At 41.6% G+C, this 22,291-nt stretch overlaps 1 protein-coding gene across 3 annotated transcripts in view; it reads left to right on the top strand.

Annotated features, from left to right (window-relative positions):
* The window catches only part of GRIN2D (glutamate ionotropic receptor NMDA type subunit 2D), a 1,144,270-nt gene that overhangs the window by 704,555 nt on the left and 417,424 nt on the right, over positions 1-22,291 (top strand). For all 3 annotated transcript variants that reach the window (XM_082274380.1, XM_082274379.1, XM_082274378.1), the window contains one exon: positions 17,302-17,416. In XM_082274380.1, coding sequence (XP_082130506.1) covers positions 17,302-17,416 — 115 coding nt within the window. The remainder of the gene's footprint in view (positions 1-17,301; positions 17,417-22,291) is intronic.

The raw sequence follows: 22,291 nt of genomic DNA, 5'->3' as shown, positions 1-22,291 counted from the left end.
GCAGCACCCTCAAACCTTCAGAAGTATGAGATGAACCCCAACAACTTGGAAAGGTGGATCTCTCTCACACGTACCAACACAGACTATCCCCCAATTTAACTGATCCCCAAAGGTTTTTGATTAAATAGCGGAATAGAAAATATGATCCAAAAAAAGTGTATGTATATCACACGTACACAACCACACTAGGCCCCAATTACTATTGTTTGTACCCCTAAAAGGCTAGGAGTAGGGGGAGTATGGAACAGGCAGCACCCTCAAACCTTCAGAAGTATGAGATGAACCCCAACAACTTGGAAAGGTGGATCTCTCTCACACGTACCAACACAGACTATCCCCCAATTTAACTGATCCCCAAAGGTTTTTGATTAAATAGCGGAATAGAAAATATGATCCAAAAAAAGTGTATGTATATCACACGTACACAACCACACTAGGCCCCAATTACTATTGTTTGTACCCCTAAAAGGCTAGATGAGGAGTAGGGGGGGTATGGAACAGGCAGCACCCTCAAATCTTCAGAAGTATGAGATGAACCCCAAAAACTTGGAAAGGTGGATCTCTCTCACACGTACCAACACAGACTATCCCCCAATTTAACTGATCCCCAAAGGTTTTTGATTAAATAGCGGAATAGAAAATATGATCCAAAAAAAGTGTATGTATATCACACGTACACAACCACACTAGGCCCCAATTACTATTGTTTGTACCCCTAAAAGGCTAGATGAGGAGTAGGGGGGGTATGGAACAGGCAGCACCCTCAAACCTTCAGAAGTATGAGATGAACCCCAACAACTTGGAAAGGTGGATCTCTCTCACACGTACCAACACAGACTATCCCCCAATTTAACTGATCCCCAAAGGTTTTTGATTAAATAGCGGAATAGAAAATATGATCCAAAAAAAGTGTATGTATATCACACGTACACAACCACACTAGGCCCCAATTACTATTGTTTGTACCCCTAAAAGGCTAGATGAGGAGTAGGGGGGGTATGGAACAGGCAGCACCCTCAAACCTTCAGAAGTATGAGATGAACCCCAACAACTTGGAAAGGTGGATCTCTCTCACACGTACCAACACAGACTATCCCCCAATTTAACTGATCCCCAAAGGTTTTTGATTAAATAGCGGAATAGAAAATATGATCCAAAAAAAGTGTATGTATATCACACGTACACAACCACACTAGGCCCCAATTACTATTGTTTGTACCCCTAAAAGGCTAGATGAGGAGTAGGGGGGGTATGGAACATGCAGCACCCTCAAACCTTCAGAAGTATGAGATGAACCCCAACAACTTGGAAAGGTGGATCTCTCTCACACGTACCAACACAGACTATCCCCCAATTTAACTGATCCCCAAAGGTTTTTGATTAAATAGCGGAATAGAAAATATGATCCAAAAAAAGTGTATGTATATCACACGTACACAACCACACTAGGCCCCAATTACTATTGTTTGTACCCCTAAAAGGCTAGATGAGGAGTAGGGGGGGTATGGAACAGGCAGCACCCTCAAACCTTCAGAAGTATGAGATGAACCCCAACAACTTGGAAAGGTGGATCTCTCTCACACGTACCAACACAGACTATCCCCCAATTTAACTGATCCCCAAAGGTTTTTGATTAAATAGCGGAATAGAAAATATGATCCAAAAAAAGTGTACGTATATCACACGTACACAACCACACTAGGCCCCAATTACTATTGTTTGTACCCCTAAAAGGCTAGATGAGGAGTAGGGGGGGTATGGAACAGGCAGCACCCTCAAACCTTCAGAAGTATGAGATGAACCCCAACAACTTGGAAAGGTGGATCTCTCTCACACGTACCAACACAGACTATCCCCCAATTTAACTGATCCCCAAAGGTTTTTGATTAAATAGCGGAATAGAAAATATGATCCAAAAAAAGTGTATGTATATCACACGTACACAACCACACTAGGCCCCAATTACTATTGTTTGTACCCCTAAAAGGCTAGATGAGGAGTAGGGGGGGTATGGAACAGGCAGCACCCTCAAATCTTCAGAAGTATGAGATGAACCCCAAAAACTTGGAAAGGTGGATCTCTCTCACACGTACCAACACAGACTATCCCCCAATTTAACTGATCCCCAAAGGTTTTTGATTAAATAGCGGAATAGAAAATATGATCCAAAAAAAGTGTATGTATATCACACGTACACAACCACACTAGGCCCCAATTACTATTGTTTGTACCCCTAAAAGGCTAGATGAGGAGTAGGGGGGGTATGGAACAGGCAGCACCCTCAAACCTTCAGAAGTATGAGATGAACCCCAACAACTTGGAAAGGTGGATCTCTCTCACACGTACCAACACAGACTATCCCCCAATTTAACTGATCCCCAAAGGTTTTTGATTAAATAGCGGAATAGAAAATATGATCCAAAAAAAGTGTATGTATATCACACGTACACAACCACACTAGGCCCCAATTACTATTGTTTGTACCCCTAAAAGGCTAGATGAGGAGTAGGGGGGGTATGGAACAGGCAGCACCCTCAAATCTTCAGAAGTATGAGATGAACCCCAAAAACTTGGAAAGGTGGATCTCTCTCACACGTACCAACACAGACTATCCCCCAATTTAATTGATCCCCAAAGGTTTTTGATTAAATAGCGGAATAGAAAATATGATCCAAAAAAAGTGTATGTATATCACACGTACACAACCACACTAGGCCCCAATTACTATTGTTTGTACCCCTAAAAGGCTAGGAGTAGGGGGAGTATGGAACAGGCAGCACCCTCAAACCTTCAGAAGTATGAGATGAACCCCAACAACTTGGAAAGGTGGATCTCTCTCACACGTACCAACACAGACTATCCCCCAATTTAACTGATCCCCAAAGGTTTTTGATTAAATAGCGGAATAGAAAATATGATCCAAAAAAAGTGTATGTATATCACACGTACACAACCACACTAGGCCCCAATTACTATTGTTTGTACCCCTAAAAGGCTAGATGAGGAGTAGGGGGGGTATGGAACAGGCAGCACCCTCAAACCTTCAGAAGTATGAGATGAACCCCAACAACTTGGAAAGGTGGATCTCTCTCACACGTACCAACACAGACTATCCCCCAATTTAACTGATCCCCAAAGGTTTTTGATTAAATAGCGGAATAGAAAATATGATCCAAAAAAAGTGTATGTATATCACACGTACACAACCACACTAGGCCCCAATTACTATTGTTTGTACCCCTAAAAGGCTAGATGAGGAGTAGGGGGGGTATGGAACAGGCAGCACCCTCAAACCTTCAGAAGTATGAGATGAACCCCAACAACTTGGAAAGGTGGATCTCTCTCACACGTACCAACACAGACTATCCCCCAATTTAACTGATCCCCAAAGGTTTTTGATTAAATAGCGGAATAGAAAATATGATCCAAAAAAAGTGTATGTATATCACACGTACACAACCACACTAGGCCCCAATTACTATTGTTTGTACCCCTAAAAGGCTAGATGAGGAGTAGGGGGGGTATGGAACATGCAGCACCCTCAAACCTTCAGAAGTATGAGATGAACCCCAACAACTTGGAAAGGTGGATCTCTCTCACACGTACCAACACAGACTATCCCCCAATTTAACTGATCCCCAAAGGTTTTTGATTAAATAGCGGAATAGAAAATATGATCCAAAAAAAGTGTATGTATATCACACGTACACAACCACACTAGGCCCCAATTACTATTGTTTGTACCCCTAAAAGGCTAGATGAGGAGTAGGGGGGGTATGGAACAGGCAGCACCCTCAAACCTTCAGAAGTATGAGATGAACCCCAACAACTTGGAAAGGTGGATCTCTCTCACACGTACCAACACAGACTATCCCCCAATTTAACTGATCCCCAAAGGTTTTTGATTAAATAGCGGAATAGAAAATATGATCCAAAAAAAGTGTACGTATATCACACGTACACAACCACACTAGGCCCCAATTACTATTGTTTGTACCCCTAAAAGGCTAGATGAGGAGTAGGGGGGGTATGGAACAGGCAGCACCCTCAAACCTTCAGAAGTATGAGATGAACCCCAACAACTTGGAAAGGTGGATCTCTCTCACACGTACCAACACAGACTATCCCCCAATTTAACTGATCCCCAAAGGTTTTTGATTAAATAGCGGAATAGAAAATATGATCCAAAAAAAGTGTATGTATATCACACGTACACAACCACACTAGGCCCCAATTACTATTGTTTGTACCCCTAAAAGGCTAGATGAGGAGTAGGGGGGGTATGGAACAGGCAGCACCCTCAAATCTTCAGAAGTATGAGATGAACCCCAAAAACTTGGAAAGGTGGATCTCTCTCACACGTACCAACACAGACTATCCCCCAATTTAACTGATCCCCAAAGGTTTTTGATTAAATAGCGGAATAGAAAATATGATCCAAAAAAAGTGTATGTATATCACACGTACACAACCACACTAGGCCCCAATTACTATTGTTTGTACCCCTAAAAGGCTAGATGAGGAGTAGGGGGGGTATGGAACAGGCAGCACCCTCAAACCTTCAGAAGTATGAGATGAACCCCAACAACTTGGAAAGGTGGATCTCTCTCACACGTACCAACACAGACTATCCCCCAATTTAACTGATCCCCAAAGGTTTTTGATTAAATAGCGGAATAGAAAATATGATCCAAAAAAAGTGTATGTATATCACACGTACACAACCACACTAGGCCCCAATTACTATTGTTTGTACCCCTAAAAGGCTAGATGAGGAGTAGGGGGGGTATGGAACAGGCAGCACCCTCAAATCTTCAGAAGTATGAGATGAACCCCAAAAACTTGGAAAGGTGGATCTCTCTCACACGTACCAACACAGACTATCCCCCAATTTAATTGATCCCCAAAGGTTTTTGATTAAATAGCGGAATAGAAAATATGATCCAAAAAAAGTGTATGTATATCACACGTACACAACCACACTAGGCCCCAATTACTATTGTTTGTACCCCTAAAAGGCTAGGAGTAGGGGGAGTATGGAACAGGCAGCACCCTCAAACCTTCAGAAGTATGAGATGAACCCCAACAACTTGGAAAGGTGGATCTCTCTCACACGTACCAACACAGACTATCCCCCAATTTAACTGATCCCCAAAGGTTTTTGATTAAATAGCGGAATAGAAAATATGATCCAAAAAAAGTGTATGTATATCACACGTACACAACCACACTAGGCCCCAATTACTATTGTTTGTACCCCTAAAAGGCTAGATGAGGAGTAGGGGGGGTATGGAACAGGCAGCACCCTCAAACCTTCAGAAGTATGAGATGAACCCCAACAACTTGGAAAGGTGGATCTCTCTCACACGTACCAACACAGACTATCCCCCAATTTAACTGATCCCCAAAGGTTTTTGATTAAATAGCGGAATAGAAAATATGATCCAAAAAAAGTGTATGTATATCACACGTACACAACCACACTAGGCCCCAATTACTATTGTTTGTACCCCTAAAAGGCTAGATGAGGAGTAGGGGGGGTATGGAACAGGCAGCACCCTCAAATCTTCAGAAGTATGAGATGAACCCCAAAAACTTGGAAAGGTGGATCTCTCTCACACGTACCAACACAGACTATCCCCCAATTTAACTGATCCCCAAAGGTTTTTGATTAAATAGCGGAATAGAAAATATGATCCAAAAAAAGTGTATGTATATCACACGTACACAACCACACTAGGCCCCAATTACTATTGTTTGTACCCCTAAAAGGCTAGATGAGGAGTAGGGGGGGTATGGAACAGGCAGCACCCTCAAACCTTCAGAAGTATGAGATGAACCCCAACAACTTGGAAAGGTGGATCTCTCTCACACGTACCAACACAGACTATCCCCCAATTTAACTGATCCCCAAAGGTTTTTGATTAAATAGCGGAATAGAAAATATGATCCAAAAAAAGTGTATGTATATCACACGTACACAACCACACTAGGCCCCAATTACTATTGTTTGTACCCCTAAAAGGCTAGATGAGGAGTAGGGGGGGTATGGAACAGGCAGCACCCTCAAACCTTCAGAAGTATGAGATGAACCCCAACAACTTGGAAAGGTGGATCTCTCTCACACGTACCAACACAGACTATCCCCCAATTTAACTGATCCCCAAAGGTTTTTGATTAAATAGCGGAATAGAAAATATGATCCAAAAAAAGTGTATGTATATCACACGTACACAACCACACTAGGCCCCAATTACTATTGTTTGTACCCCTAAAAGGCTAGGAGTAGGGGGAGTATGGAACAGGCAGCACCCTCAAACCTTCAGAAGTATGAGATGAACCCCAACAACTTGGAAAGGTGGATCTCTCTCACACGTACCAACACAGACTATCCCCCAATTTAACTGATCCCCAAAGGTTTTTGATTAAATAGCGGAATAGAAAATATGATCCAAAAAAAGTGTATGTATATCACACGTACACAACCACACTAGGCCCCAATTACTATTGTTTGTACCCCTAAAAGGCTAGATGAGGAGTAGGGGGAGTATGGAACAGGCAGCACCCTCAAATCTTCAGAAGTATGAGATTGTGTTCACTGTACCCCACAAAGATTGAGTTCACTGCACCCCACAATGATTGTGTTCACTGCACCCCACAAAGATTGTGTTCACTGCACCTCACAAAGATTGTGTTCACTGTACCCCCCAAAGATTGTGTTCACTGCACCCCACAAAGATTCTGTTCACTGTACCCCACAAAGATTGTGTTCACTGCACCCTAAAAGGATGTTGTTCACTGCACCCCACAAAGATTGTGTACACTGCACCCTAAAAGGATGTTGTTCACTGCACCCCAAAAAGATTGTGTTCACTGTACCCCCCCAAAGATTGTGTTCACTGCACCCCACAAAGATTGTGTTCACTGCACCCCAAAAAGATTGTGTTCACTGTACCCCCCAAAGATTGTGTTCACTGCACCCCAAAAAGATTGTGTTCACTGTACCCCCCAAAGATTGTGTTCACTGCACCCCACAAAGATTCTGTTCACTGTACCCCACAAAGATTGTGTTCACTGCACCCCAAAAAGATTGTGTTCACTGCACCCCAAAAAGGATGTTGTTCACTGCACCCCAAAAAGGATGTTGTTCACTCCACCCCAAAAAGATTGTGTTCACTGCACCCCACAAAGATTGTGTTCACTGCACCCCAAAAAGATTGTGTTCACTGCACCCCAAAAATGATTTTGTTCACTGCACCCCAAAAAGGATTTTGTTCACTGCACCCCAAAAAGGATGTTGTTCACTCCACCCCAAAAAGATTGTGTTCACTGCACCCCAAAAAGATTGTGTTCACTGCACCCCACAAAGGATTTTGTTCACTGCACCCCAAAAAGATTGTGTTCACTGCACCCCAAAAAGGATGTTGTTCACTGCACCCCAAAAAGGATTTTGTTCACTGCACCCCAAAAAGATTGTGTTCACTGCACCCCAAAAAGGATGTTGTTCACTGCACCCCAAAAAGGATTTTGTTCACTGCACCCCACAAAGGATTTTGTTCACTGCACCCCACAAAGATTGTGTTCACTGCACACCAAAAAGGATTGTGTTCACTGCACCCCAAAAAGATTTTGTTCACTGCACCCCAAAAAGATTGTGTTCACTGCAGCCCAAAAAGATTGTGTTCACTGCAGCCCAAAAAGATTGTGTTCACTGTACCCCCCAAAGATTGTGTTCACTGCAGCCCAAAAAGATTGTGTTCACTGCAGCTCACACACAGAAAAATGGATGTGGATCACTGACACCTGCCTATCTCCAATCCCACACCACACAGCAATATCGATTGTAGTTTGTAGAACACAGTTTCCCTAAAATTCAGCAGACTCTGTCCCTAACAGGATTGAGAAGAGATCGTAGATCAGGATTGAGTGCAGATTCACCCCACCCCCCACACAGCAATATCGATTGTAGTTTGTAGAAGACACTGACCCTATAATTCAGCAGACTCTATCCCTAAAATGCCTACAACTCGCCCTGCCTAAACACTCCGACCTGTCCCTCAATTCTATCCGGACACAAATGGTTTTTTCCTGCCTATCTTTCCCTAATCAGCAGCCAGCACATTGATGTGTGCTCTGTCCCTTAGCTAAGCAGCAGAATGACGCTGCTGCGGCGGCTGCCTCGAACTTATAAAGACTTGGTCACATGCTTCAGACGGCCAATCACAGCTACTAAGACATTTGCAGGCATGGCTGGGATGGCTTAAGGCACACCAGTTAAACGATTGTTGATTGGCTGTTGAAAGCCCGCCATGAAAAGAGCGCCAAAGCATGCAAAACCCGGAAATAAAACGACCGAACACGGATTTTTACCCGAACATACAGTAAAGTGTCCGTGTCCGTGTTCGGGTAAAAAAAATCCAATTATTCGGTACGAACACGAATAATACAGTCCGTGTTCGCTCAACACTACTCCTGACCCAACTGTTTATTGTTCCAACAGTGGCTGGGTGCTAAGTAGTCCCCAAATGTTTTCTTTTTTTTTTTTTTTTTACGTTTTTCTTTTATACAGGCTTAAAGCATTAAATATATGTCTGTCTGTACAAAAGTGTGCATATGGGAAGTTTCATTTTATTAAAACAATTCTTTGCTCTGCTTTTTATGTGTGACTGTGAGACTCACACTTGTGGCACAGTAATTTAGGCATGTATTGTGTATCTAAAACAAAAACACTGCTTACCAGTTCTTAGAAGTGGTGGCTGCATTTGTTTTCTTTTTTTCAGACTGTATTTCTCTTGATTTTCATCTAGTGATACTGTCAATAAATATCCAAAATGACAGTGCTCACTTACTGCACTGTGCTTATGAAGAAACTGTGGTGTTAGGACTACCTAATGCCTCCTCTTCTCCATATAGGGGGGGTGCTTCTATTGATTACAGAGCTAACCTTTGCAGGAATATAAATAGCATTGCAGAGCGCACAGGACACAGGCCAGCACTGGATTTCTAGCAGGATCAGCAGGAATGTTTTGCACCTATCAAACAGCTATGATAAAATACTGTCAATGTTATTACTGTCATTGTGAAATCCTCTTAAATCTGACCTCCTGCTTAACCCAAGCCAGCTGCTGCTGACAACGCAATCAATCGTGGACTGCAAGTCAGCAGCTAGGCCCATGTGAAAGAGGTGCAAGTGTCTAACTGTGCATGTTCTGGGTCTGTGACTCATGTTATGTCATATATCAGTGGCTGCCCAATCACTTTCTGACCCCTAGAGTGGCCCCACCGCCATTTATGAGCCTGTTGCCTGGTGGACCAAACTTTTATTCACTTATCTCTCCTAGCTGTAAAAAACCCAGAAGTAATGTGCACAACATTACTTCTGATTCCTACTGGTACTTGGCCACAGCGGTCAGGGAAGAAGCTATTGGAGCACAATCTGCACTCCATTAGCTTCAATGGATGACAGGTCTAAAAGACCCCTGATGTCTCGTTACAGAGAAACTATCTGTTATTAACAAATATCACAAATGTTAGAAAAAAGTTACACCAAAGCACTTAAAATTTTTTAGCCTACCCTGACCCAACTATGTGACCACTCAGACATAAACAAACCCGTCAGGGGAACCTACGTTCAAAGATTTCGCTTGCATATCATCATGCATGCTGCAGTGAGAGCAATAGTACTAGGGTCACCTTTTATAGTTAATTCTAAACTGATGACCTGTAGGAGTTTTAAAGTGTTGCGTATGGAATATATGGTGTACCAACGTTCCAAATTGTGTTGTGGTCACATAAAATTTTAAAGCTTTGCATACTGAATATGTTTTCTCTCAGTACAACCTCATCTTTTATATTGTATCAAAAAATAGGGCAAAATATTGCCTTTGCATATCATAAAACTGAATTTATTATATTTTCCACTGAAAATTTGCACTTGATAAACTATTGTGCAAATATGTAATATAAAAAATTGGAACTACCTTTTTCTTCATTCTACATGGTGTCTGCTTACAGAAAACATATATATTTGTTGTTTTTTTTACATGATTTATTGGGATTTTCCAGAATACAAAGCAACAAGAACATAAACAGCAGGACCCTGGGGGAATTCCCCAGGATCAATGAAAGAAAACAATTCCAAGGTTAAAAGAGAAGGGGGGGGGGGTTGGAGGATTAGATAGGAGGGGAAGGAAGGGGGGGCGGGAGAGAGGAAGGGTAAGTGAGATAGGGGAGGAGGGGTAGAACCACAAATAGAATCTTTCATGAGAAAAGACGTCATATACGTAGCTCATGAGGTGGCAAACATACATTCAATGTAGAGGAGGGTCGCGGAATAGGTGGGTTTGGGTAATATTGTATGGATTATAGGTAGATGTAGGGAGCTAGGTGAGAGGTGAGGCCCTTAAAAAGAATTTGGAGGGGAAGTTAGGGGCATAAATGTTGGAGAGTACCAGTTCCCTGGAGAAAATGTTGAGCTTAACCGCTTGCCGACTGCCCGCCGCATATATACTGCGGCAGGTTGGCTCGGCTGCGCGAATCGCCGTACCTGTTTCAGCGATCCATGGGAGCGATCCTGGAGGCATGCGATTGCCGCCTGTCACCTGCGACCACTCCCCGTTTAGAGAGAAAACAGTGGTCTGCTGTTGTAAACAAAGCAGACCGTAGTTCTCTCAGGAATCAGTACAGAGCGCCTGTGATCCTCCTATTTAGGATCACAGGTCTATGTGTTAATTCCACAAGCCCATCCCCCTCACCGTTAGAAAACACCCCCTAGGCATACACTTAACCCTTTGATCGCCCCTGAGTTAACCCCTTCTCTGCCAGTGTCATTATTACAGTAACAGTGCATATTTTTAGCACTCATTACTGCAGTAATGTCACTGGTCCCCCCAAATATGTCAAAAATGTCAGTTAAGGGTCCGATCTGTCCAACACAATGTCGCAGTCCCGCTAAAAATCGCAGATCGCCGCCATTACCAGTAAAAAAAATAAAAAAAATAAAAATGACAAATCTTTACCCTAGTTTGTAGACACAATAACTTTTGCCCAAACCAATCAAAATACACTTATTGAATGTTTTTTTTTTACCAAAAATATCTACCAGAATATAAATTGGCCTAAAATGATGAAAAAAATTGATTTTTACATTTTTATATATATATATATATATATATATATATATATATATATATATATATATAGGGAATGTCATATAGCAGAAAATATATATATTTTTTTTTTTCAGAATTGTTGCTCTTTTTTTGTTTTTAGCGAAAAAAATAAAAATCGCACAGGTAAACAAATATCCCCAAAAGAAAGTAATATTTGTGAGAAAAAAAGACATCAATTTTATTTAGGTACAGCGTTGCCCGACTGCACAATTGTCCATTAAAGTAACGCAGTGCCGAATTGCAAAAAATGGCCTCACAGAGAAGGTTTTTGTGGTTGAGAATTAGTACACCTGCTTTCCCCTTGACCGACGCAGAGCCATGGACTTGACCTACCCACAATTTAAATGGACATTCTTTTATGGGGAGACCTTAACCCCTTGACATTCCAGGAGACCACTTTTAATGTCAGTGTTGGGGGGCTTGCTGAAAATGATTAGGAGGTAGGAGTAACTGATAAAGGGATTGATGCCGTGGAGGTGTAGCCCCGGTGGGGTAAGGAAATGGAGGGGGGCACTTGCTTCCAGTAGAGAAGGGCGTGGTTACTAACCCAACATAGGAGAACAAAAGGAGAAAGAAAATATGAACATACCACTAAACGCATGGACTTCACTTTCTTCCTCATGAGATGCATTCTTCCCAGGACAGCATTACCAGAGATGTAAAGACGACTCCCTCATGGATCATGTGCGGTTGGTATCCCCATGGGAATGTGAAGGGTAAAGGGGAGCAATGCAGATCCCAAGGGTCTGGACAGCCATGGCGAATTTCAGTAGATAGATCTCCGGTAAGGCTGTGTACATAAAAACAGAAAAAAAAAACTGAGTGGTATTACACAAACAGAGTAAACAGTAGGAAGGACCAAGGCTATTTGGTTATTAAGGAAACACAGTTGCCAACATATATCACCAGAGCCCTAAGAGTTGCCACTAGTGGTGAATATGCTGTGTAGCCATTTGCATCTGTACATCAGCGGGGTTTGTCCTGTTTGGGCTTATTGGAATAGCAGGCCCTTTTTGGGGAGTCTTTCCTTGGGCTGCAAAGATCTCTGTTGCCGTGGGAGTAGAAGGGAGCAGTCGTCGGCTGGGTTTCCAATGGAATATGGAGATAGGCCTGTAGATAGTTGGCTTCCTCTTCAGGCTGTGAAGATTTCAGATCACTGGCTGGGTCGGTGAACCAGAGGACTGCAGGACAAGCTAGCGTGAATTTAACACCTTTTTGATAAAGCGCTGCACATATGGGCTGAAAGGCCTTGTAACTGTGGGCAACTTCTTGTGAATAGTCTGCAAAGAGATGCACTTCATGGCCATCTAATTGGAGTAACTTGGCGTTGTGAAAGGACTTAAAAAATGGCTACTCTGTCCATGTAGTTGAGATATCGTATGATAACTGGTCGAGGAGAACGACGATCCCTGAAGGGGGGCCCCAAGTGATGTACTCTTTTGATTACACATGGAGTCACAATCCCCAGTGCATGAGGTAACTGTTTGGCGCAGATCCCAAGCAAAGAGCTCACATTGAATGACTCAGGGACCTCAATAATTTTTAGATTGTTCTGGCGGGATCGGTTCTTGAGATCTTAGAGCTTATCTAAGATGTATTGCTGTGTCTTGGCATGTCGTTGGCCACTTGCCTGGGAAGTTCGTACCTCATCCTGTAGATCTGGGAGACGGTGTTCCAGCTCGAAGAGCCATTTGGCGTGTTCTCGCATCTCTTTGCAGAGTTGTGTGATGCCTGTGTCCACGGCTCTATCCACTGCTGCTGTGATAGTTGGGGATATGAGGGCAGCTACAACCTGTGCCATCCGGTGGTATTGGTCTTCTGGAGGAGTCGGAGAGAATTCAGGTGACTGCAGGGTATCAGCAGCGTCTTCCGTGTGTGTGCCATCAGCTACACTGCCTGATTGTGAGACTGTGGGAGTGGGCTCCTGGCAGGAGCCTGTGGTTGTGCCGGGGCCGATGTGGACCACAAAGCGGTCCATGCTGCAGGTCCCCGGGGGTAGGCTGGAGGATATTGGAGGTGGTGGGCGCCCGCGAACGGGGTTTACAAGGCTTTGTAGGCAGATTGTACTGGAGCCACTGTGTCTCTCTCCTACCTCATGTGGTGCCTGAACCAAAAGTCAGTTTTGGGGTTTTAACTAATCTTGAGGCCTAAAATTGATGTTTGAACATATGTGCGAAAAAAGAGTGAAAGAGGGAAAAGAGTTAAAGCCAGAGGATGAACGTGTCATTGAGGCAGTCATCATTTTCAGAAAGAGAACAACAATGTCAGCCTATGTATTTCTTTACTGGAAGACAAAGCAATCTGATTCTAGCCATATATAAAACACTTAGAGTATAGGTGTCAATTGAGTTACACAATATGCTATAGCTATGCTTTAGCAAATACAAGATGAGAATAGAAAATTCCTATTCTCCAGAAACACGATTAACTTCAGCTTTCAGGGACAAAATGGCTTACTCAACAAACCTTTTATAAACTGACATCCTGTAGTAATGGAAATCCTATTGTTAACTAGGAGTGCAACAAAGTTCATTTCCTAACAGACATGTAGAGAATATCTGTAATGCTCTCAAAACAAAGTCCATTATTTCTCTAAAATATCCATATATTCCTGAATAGTACCATTTTTTTTACCAACCTTTCATGACTCACAAAACCTTTTTCCATTTTCATGAATATGCTAAACCCTACCTTCACTATAATAAAAGATGTGTGCTCTAAGATTATCTATTTTTCCGAATATTGTATTTCCTAGATACTAGGTTTATGGATATTAATGCAGAAGATTTTTTTTTGGTAAATGGGGATGATCCCCCATCGTTAAGGGCCCATTCACATGATTGCAGTGGATTAACATATGTCATTTTACATGTAAACGCAATAAGACAGCCTATACTGACAGACATGTTTCATCTCAGCCTGCATACAACCTTTCTCTAAGGCTGCTTTCACACTGCTCCTATGAAAAAATGCATCAAAAATGCATATGCCTTTTTGATGCATTTCTGGTGCATTTTCTGTTTGCCTGACTCCCAGCAAGCAACTGTGAAACATTGATATGACTCAAAAAACATATCGCATTTTTGGTGCACCAAAAATGCAGCAAGCAGGGCTTTTAAAACCACAACTGAAACATAGCTGACCAATGTAAAAAGTTCCATAGGATTTAAAGGGATGCATTTTTCATGCATTTTCTCCTGCTTTTTTAACTGAAATTCTGCTCAAAAAATGATCAGTGTGAAGGGCCCTAATGTACCCCTGGTCATTTCAGGGATACACAAAAAAATATGCCCCAGGTGAGGGAAAAGGTGTGTCCAATGCCTAACCCCCTATATACTGCTACTGCAAAATCTAAGTGGCAGGTAGGCTCCATCCACAACTCTTCTCTGGATTGACAGGGGTTGTGTGTCATAATATACAGTATATAAGGGAAATGCAGGTCTTGGGTGTAAATTTCTGAAAAGAGATATCCCCTCACATTGAAGAGATTTGCCCTTGCTTCCTATTGTGACTTTTGAATAAAAACTGTGAAGAAATCTTTCAAAGATAATCCAAAACATAAGAAAAGATTTTGCTTAGAATTTCCATGCCAAGAGGAAGGGATGCACAGAGGCAAAAAATTATCCAAAGCTCTCCTAGTAACTCCTCTTAATTAGTATATAGACAGTATGTGTACCTCTATTCACTGATCTCCACCCTTGGTTGTGCACATAGACACCCATCAAATATGTACAGTATCTAGTGGTGGTTAAAATACCTTATTTTTCATTTATAGTAACCTAACCCTGTAACTTTAAAGTGTTCTGTTTTCTTGATCCAGCTATAAAATCAAGAAGTACCATAAAAAATATACATTTTCATACCCATTGCCAAAGCTGACCAAGGGAGCCCTTTGCTGCTAAAAATCAATTCCAAAAACAGCATCTCTCCTGCGCTCGAGTGGTGTGCAGAAAGGTAAATGATCTAGGTGTTTTTTTAGGCACAAATGCAGCGGTCTTGCTGCCCTCCTCAGGACCAAGGGTATCCAAAAAGCACTATAAGAAAACGACAAGAGAAGGGCGCACCGACCTTGTGCATTACCACTAAAAAAGTTTAATAAAATCAAAGAAGGTAGCGTACAATATACTCACAAACATAGGATATGTACAAGCAAGTAGGAAATAGGGACTGCTCGCTTCGAGGACACTTCTCTACTGCTGGATAGCGTGATGGCGTCCTCACAACCTTGTATGGCTTACGTGTTTTGAGGGAGGACCCTTTTCTCAGAGCCAAAGTTGCCACTTTGGCTCTGAGGAAGAGGGTCCTCCCTCAAAAAGCGTAAGCCATACAAGGTTGTGAGGACGCCATCACGCTATCCAGCAGTAGAGAAGTGTCCTGGAAGCGAGCAGTCCCTATTTCCCACATGCTTGTACATATCCTATGTTTGTGAGTATATTGTACGCTACCTTCTTTGATTTTAATAAACTTTTTTAGTGGTAATGCACAGGGTCGGTGCGCCCTTCTCTTGTCGTTTTCTTGTAGTCCTTTGCTTCTCCCACTCTTGCTGCCCCGTGCTTCACCACACCTTTTCAAAACAAAATATTTCCAATTAATTATATTGTATATCTGAAACTAAGTGTACCTCTAGAATATATTAAAAAGAGAAGTATGGGCTTTGGAAAAAAACCCAGTATACTCACCTAGGTGGATGCAGCATTCATCTGAGGCTGCATCTGTCCCCAGCCTGGTCTGCAGTAAGAACTGAGCGATCAATGATCGCTCATTTATCCCACTCAGCTCTGAGTAGAAAGCCAGGACTGGAGCACTGGGCTGTGGAGGGAGTAGGAGGGGCTGGATCAGGCTATCTGCAGAACACTGAGAGGTTGAGCCAAGTGCCGGTCCAGGCTTCTGGGTGGATCATGACCATATCTTTTCAGAACCTGGACCTGCTCTGTGAGGTCAGCCAACAGCGGGCTTTAGCAAACAAACTGCACTCTTGTAAACTATAGGATAAGTACAGCCAAAAAAGATTTTAAATATCAATGAATGCTACAATTTTATAGGGATGAGCAAATCTGCCTGGATTTGGTTTATGGACAGTTTTGTTCATCTTTCTTGAGATTCAAAGTTTGCAAACTTTTTAGCATACCCAATTGAAGTCTGCTGGAAAGGGGGATCTTGCTATTAATTTCTGTCCATTTAAAGAGCTATTGTCAGAGAGCATAGGAAACTAGGCACTGCCATAGGGGACCAGTGCCAAGTGCACAATTTAAGAAAATTGTATCTCTGCCTACAAAAGTATCTCTGCCTACACAAAATTATCACGTCTCCCTAATGGTTCCAACACACACTGACAATATGTCTACTGTGAGCCCACCCTTTTAGAAAGAGTACTGGGCTATATATTTCTTCCAGTTATTTGCTGTAGGTGTTCCTCTTTTTCTGGTGGACATCCTGCAAAGCTTTCAGACAGAAATTTGCAATTTGCAAAAACCCATGTTGTAAACCTTTGTGAACCCATGTTGTAAACCTATGATAGTTGCAAACTCAGACCTCATCCCCACATTTCTTTCAGGATTAGATTATGTTTGGGTTATCTATAATGTACCCACAATTTTAAGAGAAAAAAATTACGAAAAGTGTCAGGTTGGACTTTATAAGGTCATAGACTGGTGCTTGCTCATTCCTGAGAGAAACTTCAGCACCAGATGTGCATAACAAACATCCATTTTAAAATATATTTTGTGTGGCCAGATTGTGACCATTTCTAGTGGCTGTGGCCAGCTGGAGACTCGAACTGGTTAAGCAATCCTGGAGAGAATGCATGCATTTGATAGTTCTTACTAAAATATTACTTCAGTACACTTTCAAGCATGTCCTTAGCATACCACATTTGCTGTTCTTATGCAGTATATGAATTGATAAAAACTGCTTCAACTTCTAAAAATGTGTTTAACTGATGTGTTCTCTATGATTTAGACAAGGTATGAGATTTGGACGGCTTAATGACCAATGTCAGTCAGGAACACGTATTACTATTTTTTCAAACTTTTGGCAGATTAGCCAATCAACCATGAGGACCCTAGAGCGGAATACTAAATGCAGTTCCTTGCTGCTGTCATTTACTGAGACTGGAATACTATCTTAACAGATATTTCATGAACATCTCCTGGGGAGGAAAGGACTTCTCATTTAATGAAGATGGGTACCTCATCAATCCTGCACTGGTGGTGATTGCTCTCAACAAGGAGAGGAACTGGGAGGTGGTGAGTGCCTGTGATTTTTACTCTGCTCAACATCATCTTAGAAGCAAGGCATTTGATTTTATTTGCTCTCAAATCATCATAACAGATCATCATGCACTTTTGTTTTATTAATTACATGTTTCTGCATGATCTCTATCATCAACTAGCACAAGTCCGCAATTGTCTACTATTTAAACCAAAAGTTATATTCTAAAGATTCCAGTTTTAACTTCAATTCAAAATAACTGAAAAAAAAAATGCTTGTGTCCAGTACAAAAATGTATGCCCTAGATATGATTATATATTATAATTCCATACAGTGTGTGTGCAAACTCATATGGGTTGATTTACTAAAGGCATATAGGCTATTCACCTTGCAATCAAATTTTATTCAGAGCCTAGAGATCACGGTGATAGTTCACTTTGCAAAGAATACCAAATCATGAGCAAGGAAAATAAAAAAAAACAGCATTTTTGCTTGGACGTGATTGGATGGTGGAAGTCATCAGAGCTTAACCTCATTCACTAAGCTCTGGGGAAAATTCCCATGCAAATTGCAACTTCCCTTGCAAAGTGCAACCTCCCTTGCAAAGTAAACCGACTAATTGTCTTTGGTTAAACAACCCCATATAGTCGGATTCCCTTGTTTTTTTGTTCCTTTATAACGATCACATTTTGTAAACCCAAATGGTTTGAGATACACCTACAGAGATGACATGTCACACCTCCATTGATGTCACAACCTCTAGACCACATCACCAAAGCTTTTGTGTTGGAAAATTTGCTATGTCTCTGGCACTCTTACACAGAACATTTAAAGGGATTAGAGGGTTTCACAATTCAGGAATGGAATTTACAGAAGGCTGGGCTCTAAAAGCTCATTATTGAAAAGTAATCATACATTGATCTTTTAAAATGTATACTATTTAAAATGGTAGAATCAGAAACTTGCATATATTGCTTAAGCACAACACTCCATAAAAGTGGCAGCAAACTTGCTAAACTTGCAGAGGTAGAAAACTTTTACAGGAAATGTACTTCCAAACCAGCTGCTGATATGACCTATACTTGTATTCACACTGGAAGAAATACCATTAAAGGTCCAGCTCATTTCTAGTCTGCCTACATTGCTTTAAATCTCAAACCCTAATGAGGGAACAGTTTTGGACCCCTGAAATGCATCGGCTCTTTATTGGCATAAAATCATACTTGAATCTTTTAGCAGTGGCATTGTGCTTCCATTTACATGTTTGTTACATTACACTACAAGCCAAGGAGACCATGGAGATCCCATGGAGTATATAAGACACCTGCCAAATTACCTACATAAACATCAATATCTTAAGATGAGATATTAACCACTTTACCACCGGAGGATTTTGCTGTCTTCCGTCCAGGCCACTTTTTGCGATTCGGCGCTGTGCGACTTTAACTGACAATTGCGCGGTCGTGCGACGCCGTACCCAAACGAAATTTACGTCCTTTTTTTCCCACAAACAGAGCTTTCTTTTGGTGGTATTTGATCACCTGTGCGATTTTTACTTTTTGCGCTATAAACAAAAAAATAGCGTTTATTTTGAAAAAATAACAATATTTTTCACATTTTTTTTATATGAAATTCCCCCCCAAAAAAATGTAAAAATCAAATTTTTTTTAAATTTTTGGCCAATTTGTTTTATGCTACCTATGTTTAGTAAAAAAAATCGCAATAAGCGTATTTTGATTGGTTTGCGCAAAAGTTATTGCGTTTACTAACTAAGGGAAAGATTTCTGTCATTTTTGGTGTTTTTTTTTTAACGCGTAATGGCGGTGATCTGCGATTTTTTTTGCGGGACTGCGACATTGCGGCGGACAGATCGGACCCTTGACTGACATTTTTGACACTTTTGGGGGTACCAGTGACATTTCTACAGTAATCAGTGCTATATATATGCACTGTTACTGTAAAAATGACACTGGCAGGGAAGGGGTTAATTTTATTGGAGAGGGAGGGGTTAATGTATGCCTGGTGCTTACTGACGTGTGGGGGGGGAGGTGACTGTGTGACAGAAGGACAGATCGGATGTCCAGCTATGCTGAACACTCCGATCTGTCAGTCCCTGTCACTATGGAGATCCGCCCGCTGTGTTTACACACAGCGGGCGGATCTCCAGACTCGATCCCCGACGATCGGGGCAGAGCAGCGGCAATCGCCGCTGCTCCTCCGCTGGCCCGACTCCCGCTGTGAATGAACACAGCGGGAGCGAGCCTCCAGTGGCGCGCGAGCGCCGCCCACAAGGGGCAGAGTCCAGCGACGTAGGTCTACGTCGCTGGACGGGATCGCGGCACTTTGCCGCAGTAGCCTCAATGTAAGCGGGGCTAAAGTGGTTAATAACAATAATATAACCTTATGGGTCCAGGGATATTTTTCCACTTTTCCTTCACTGCAAGTTATGTCACTATGAGAGTCTAAGGTCAGAGGTAATTTAGTAACAAACTGCATGTATTGACTGTGCAAGTCCTCTCTGCCTAATTATGGCAGGCTGTTTGAGAGATACAGTATTTGGAGGTTGCTATTGCTGATTATTTTGCTAAAATGCTATATGCTTGCCTCTCTCTGGCCTTAATAACAAGTTCTTGACTTGGAACAAGTTTGCAGCTAATGAAGTAAAAGGAAAGTCAGAACTACTGAACTGCATACTTCTATCAGGCTAGTGACACAGAAAATATTAAAGCCTTTGGAACAGCATGATGTCCAGGCAACTATAATGTTCAAAAGAAAAGGTAAACAATGGAATCCTGTGTATTTTCCAGGTACAGGGTTCTTTAAAACCTAAGCTCTTATTGTCAGATTTTGAAAGTAAATAAAGAGCTGTCCATGATAGTAAGTGCTGCCCCAAAGCAACCACACTGTAACTTGGAGAATGAAAGGGTGGCATTGATGGGCTGCTAGGATGATCGAACTTTTGAAAAGTTTGGTTTGGCCAGAACATCCGAACTACCCGAAAGTTCGGCCCGGATTTCAGAACCCCATTGAAATCAATGGGACCCGAACTTCGGTAATCAAAAAACATCATTTTAAAGCCCTAAAACCCAATAAATGCCCCTAAAAAGTGCCTAGGGTTCTGGGTCATGCCCCAGGGATTATTAATCACACAAAAAAGTTCTTAAAAATTGTCATTTTTGATAAAAAAGCCAATTATTGAAAAAATTATATATAAAAAAAAAAAAAGAGATTATATACCACTATACACAAGTTCAGATGTTTTGCCTGCCTCCAAAGAACCCAAAAAAATGCCCAAAAAAACGCTAGCGCCAAAAAAAAAAAAAAAAAAACACCCAGGTGTGTTGTTGCAGGCATTTTTTGGGGGTTTTTGGAGGCAGGCAAAACATCTGAACTTGTGTACAGTACCACTATACACAAGTTCAGATGTTTTTCCTGACTCCAAAGAACCCAAAAAAATGCCTGCTATTAAACCGGCAAGGTGTGAAAAGCGAGAAGCCATACTCCAGATCTATAATTGCACTAATACAAACAATCTTTTTTTCTGGTTCTGGACATGCTACAGAGCTGAAACTTCACAGGTACACTTTTTAAACCCCCCAGACACAAAATCACACAAAAAAAGTTCTTAAAAATTGTCATTTTTGATAAAAAAGCCAATTATTGAAAAAAAAAAAAAAAAGAGAATTTTTGATTTCAAAATCAAAAATTCTCTTTTTTTTTTTTTTTTTTCAATACTTGGCTTTTTTTTTATCAAAAATGACAATTTTTAAGAACTTTTTTTGTGTGATTTTGTGTCTGGGGGGTTTAAAAGGTGTACCTGTGAAGTTTCAGCTCTGTAGCATGTCCAGAACCATAAAAAAAAAGGATTGTTTGTATTAGTGCACTTATAAAACAGGTTGTTTGCTTCTCGCTTTTCACACCTTGCCAGTTTAGTAGCAGGCTTTTTTTTTGGCATTTTTTTGGGTTCTTTAGAGGCAGACAAAACATCTGAACTTGTGTATAGTGGTATATATACCCATATACACAAGTTCAGATGTTTTGCCTGCCTCCAAAAACCCCAAAAAAATGCCTGCAACAACACACCTGGGCGTTTTTTTTTTTACGCTAGCGTTTTTTTGGGCATTTTTTTGGGTTCTTTGGAGGCAGCCAAAACATCTGAACTTGTGTATAGTGGTGTATATACACACATACTTATATGTATATACACACCTAGCCATATATAGGTGTGATAGGAGCGTAACTATATTGGTGTTAATTATTTCATTAGCGCAAGTAGTTTTTTCTGCTCCTTTCACACCTATATATGTCTAGGTGTATATATACAGACATGGTTGTGTATATATACCCCCCTATACACATGTTCAGATGTCATGTCTGACTCCAAACATGTGCTCAAAAAATCACTAGCAACGCCTGCAGCCAAAAAGAATGCTGGCGGTGGCGAAGCCATATTACAGAAGCGAAAGTGACTTGAGAGAAACTAGCTTTTCTCTATAGCGGTCACCCTGCTATGGAAGGGTTTTGTCACCCTGCCATAGCAGTCACTGTCAGTTAACCCTACACTACACTACGGTCCCCTTACACTTAACACTTTCCCTACAGAAACTGAATAAATTAAAGCTAACTAAAGTGTAAAAGAGCATTCTAACTACACTAGATATCCCTTTCCTCACACTAATAAATGCTAAATGACACTTTGTAACACTTTGTAACAGAAGTAACAGAACAGCATTCCACTCTCTTCCATGTCCCGTATAAGAATGCTAGGAATTTGGCGGGGGCTATCTTATATACTGGGGGCGTATTCACTAATGATTGGACTATGGACCCCCTAGTCACTCCAATCACATTCCTAGCATTCTTCTGCCCCCTCAATTGGCTTTTGCTAATGGTTCTGGTCCAATCACAGG

Source organism: Pelophylax lessonae (assembly GCF_965119305.1).
Source record: "Pelophylax lessonae genome assembly, chromosome: 12".
Classification (NCBI taxonomy): Eukaryota; Metazoa; Chordata; class Amphibia; order Anura; family Ranidae; genus Pelophylax; species Pelophylax lessonae.
The sequence above is the reverse complement of the archived record's forward strand: the minus strand, read 5'-3'. Positions and strand labels throughout refer to the sequence as shown.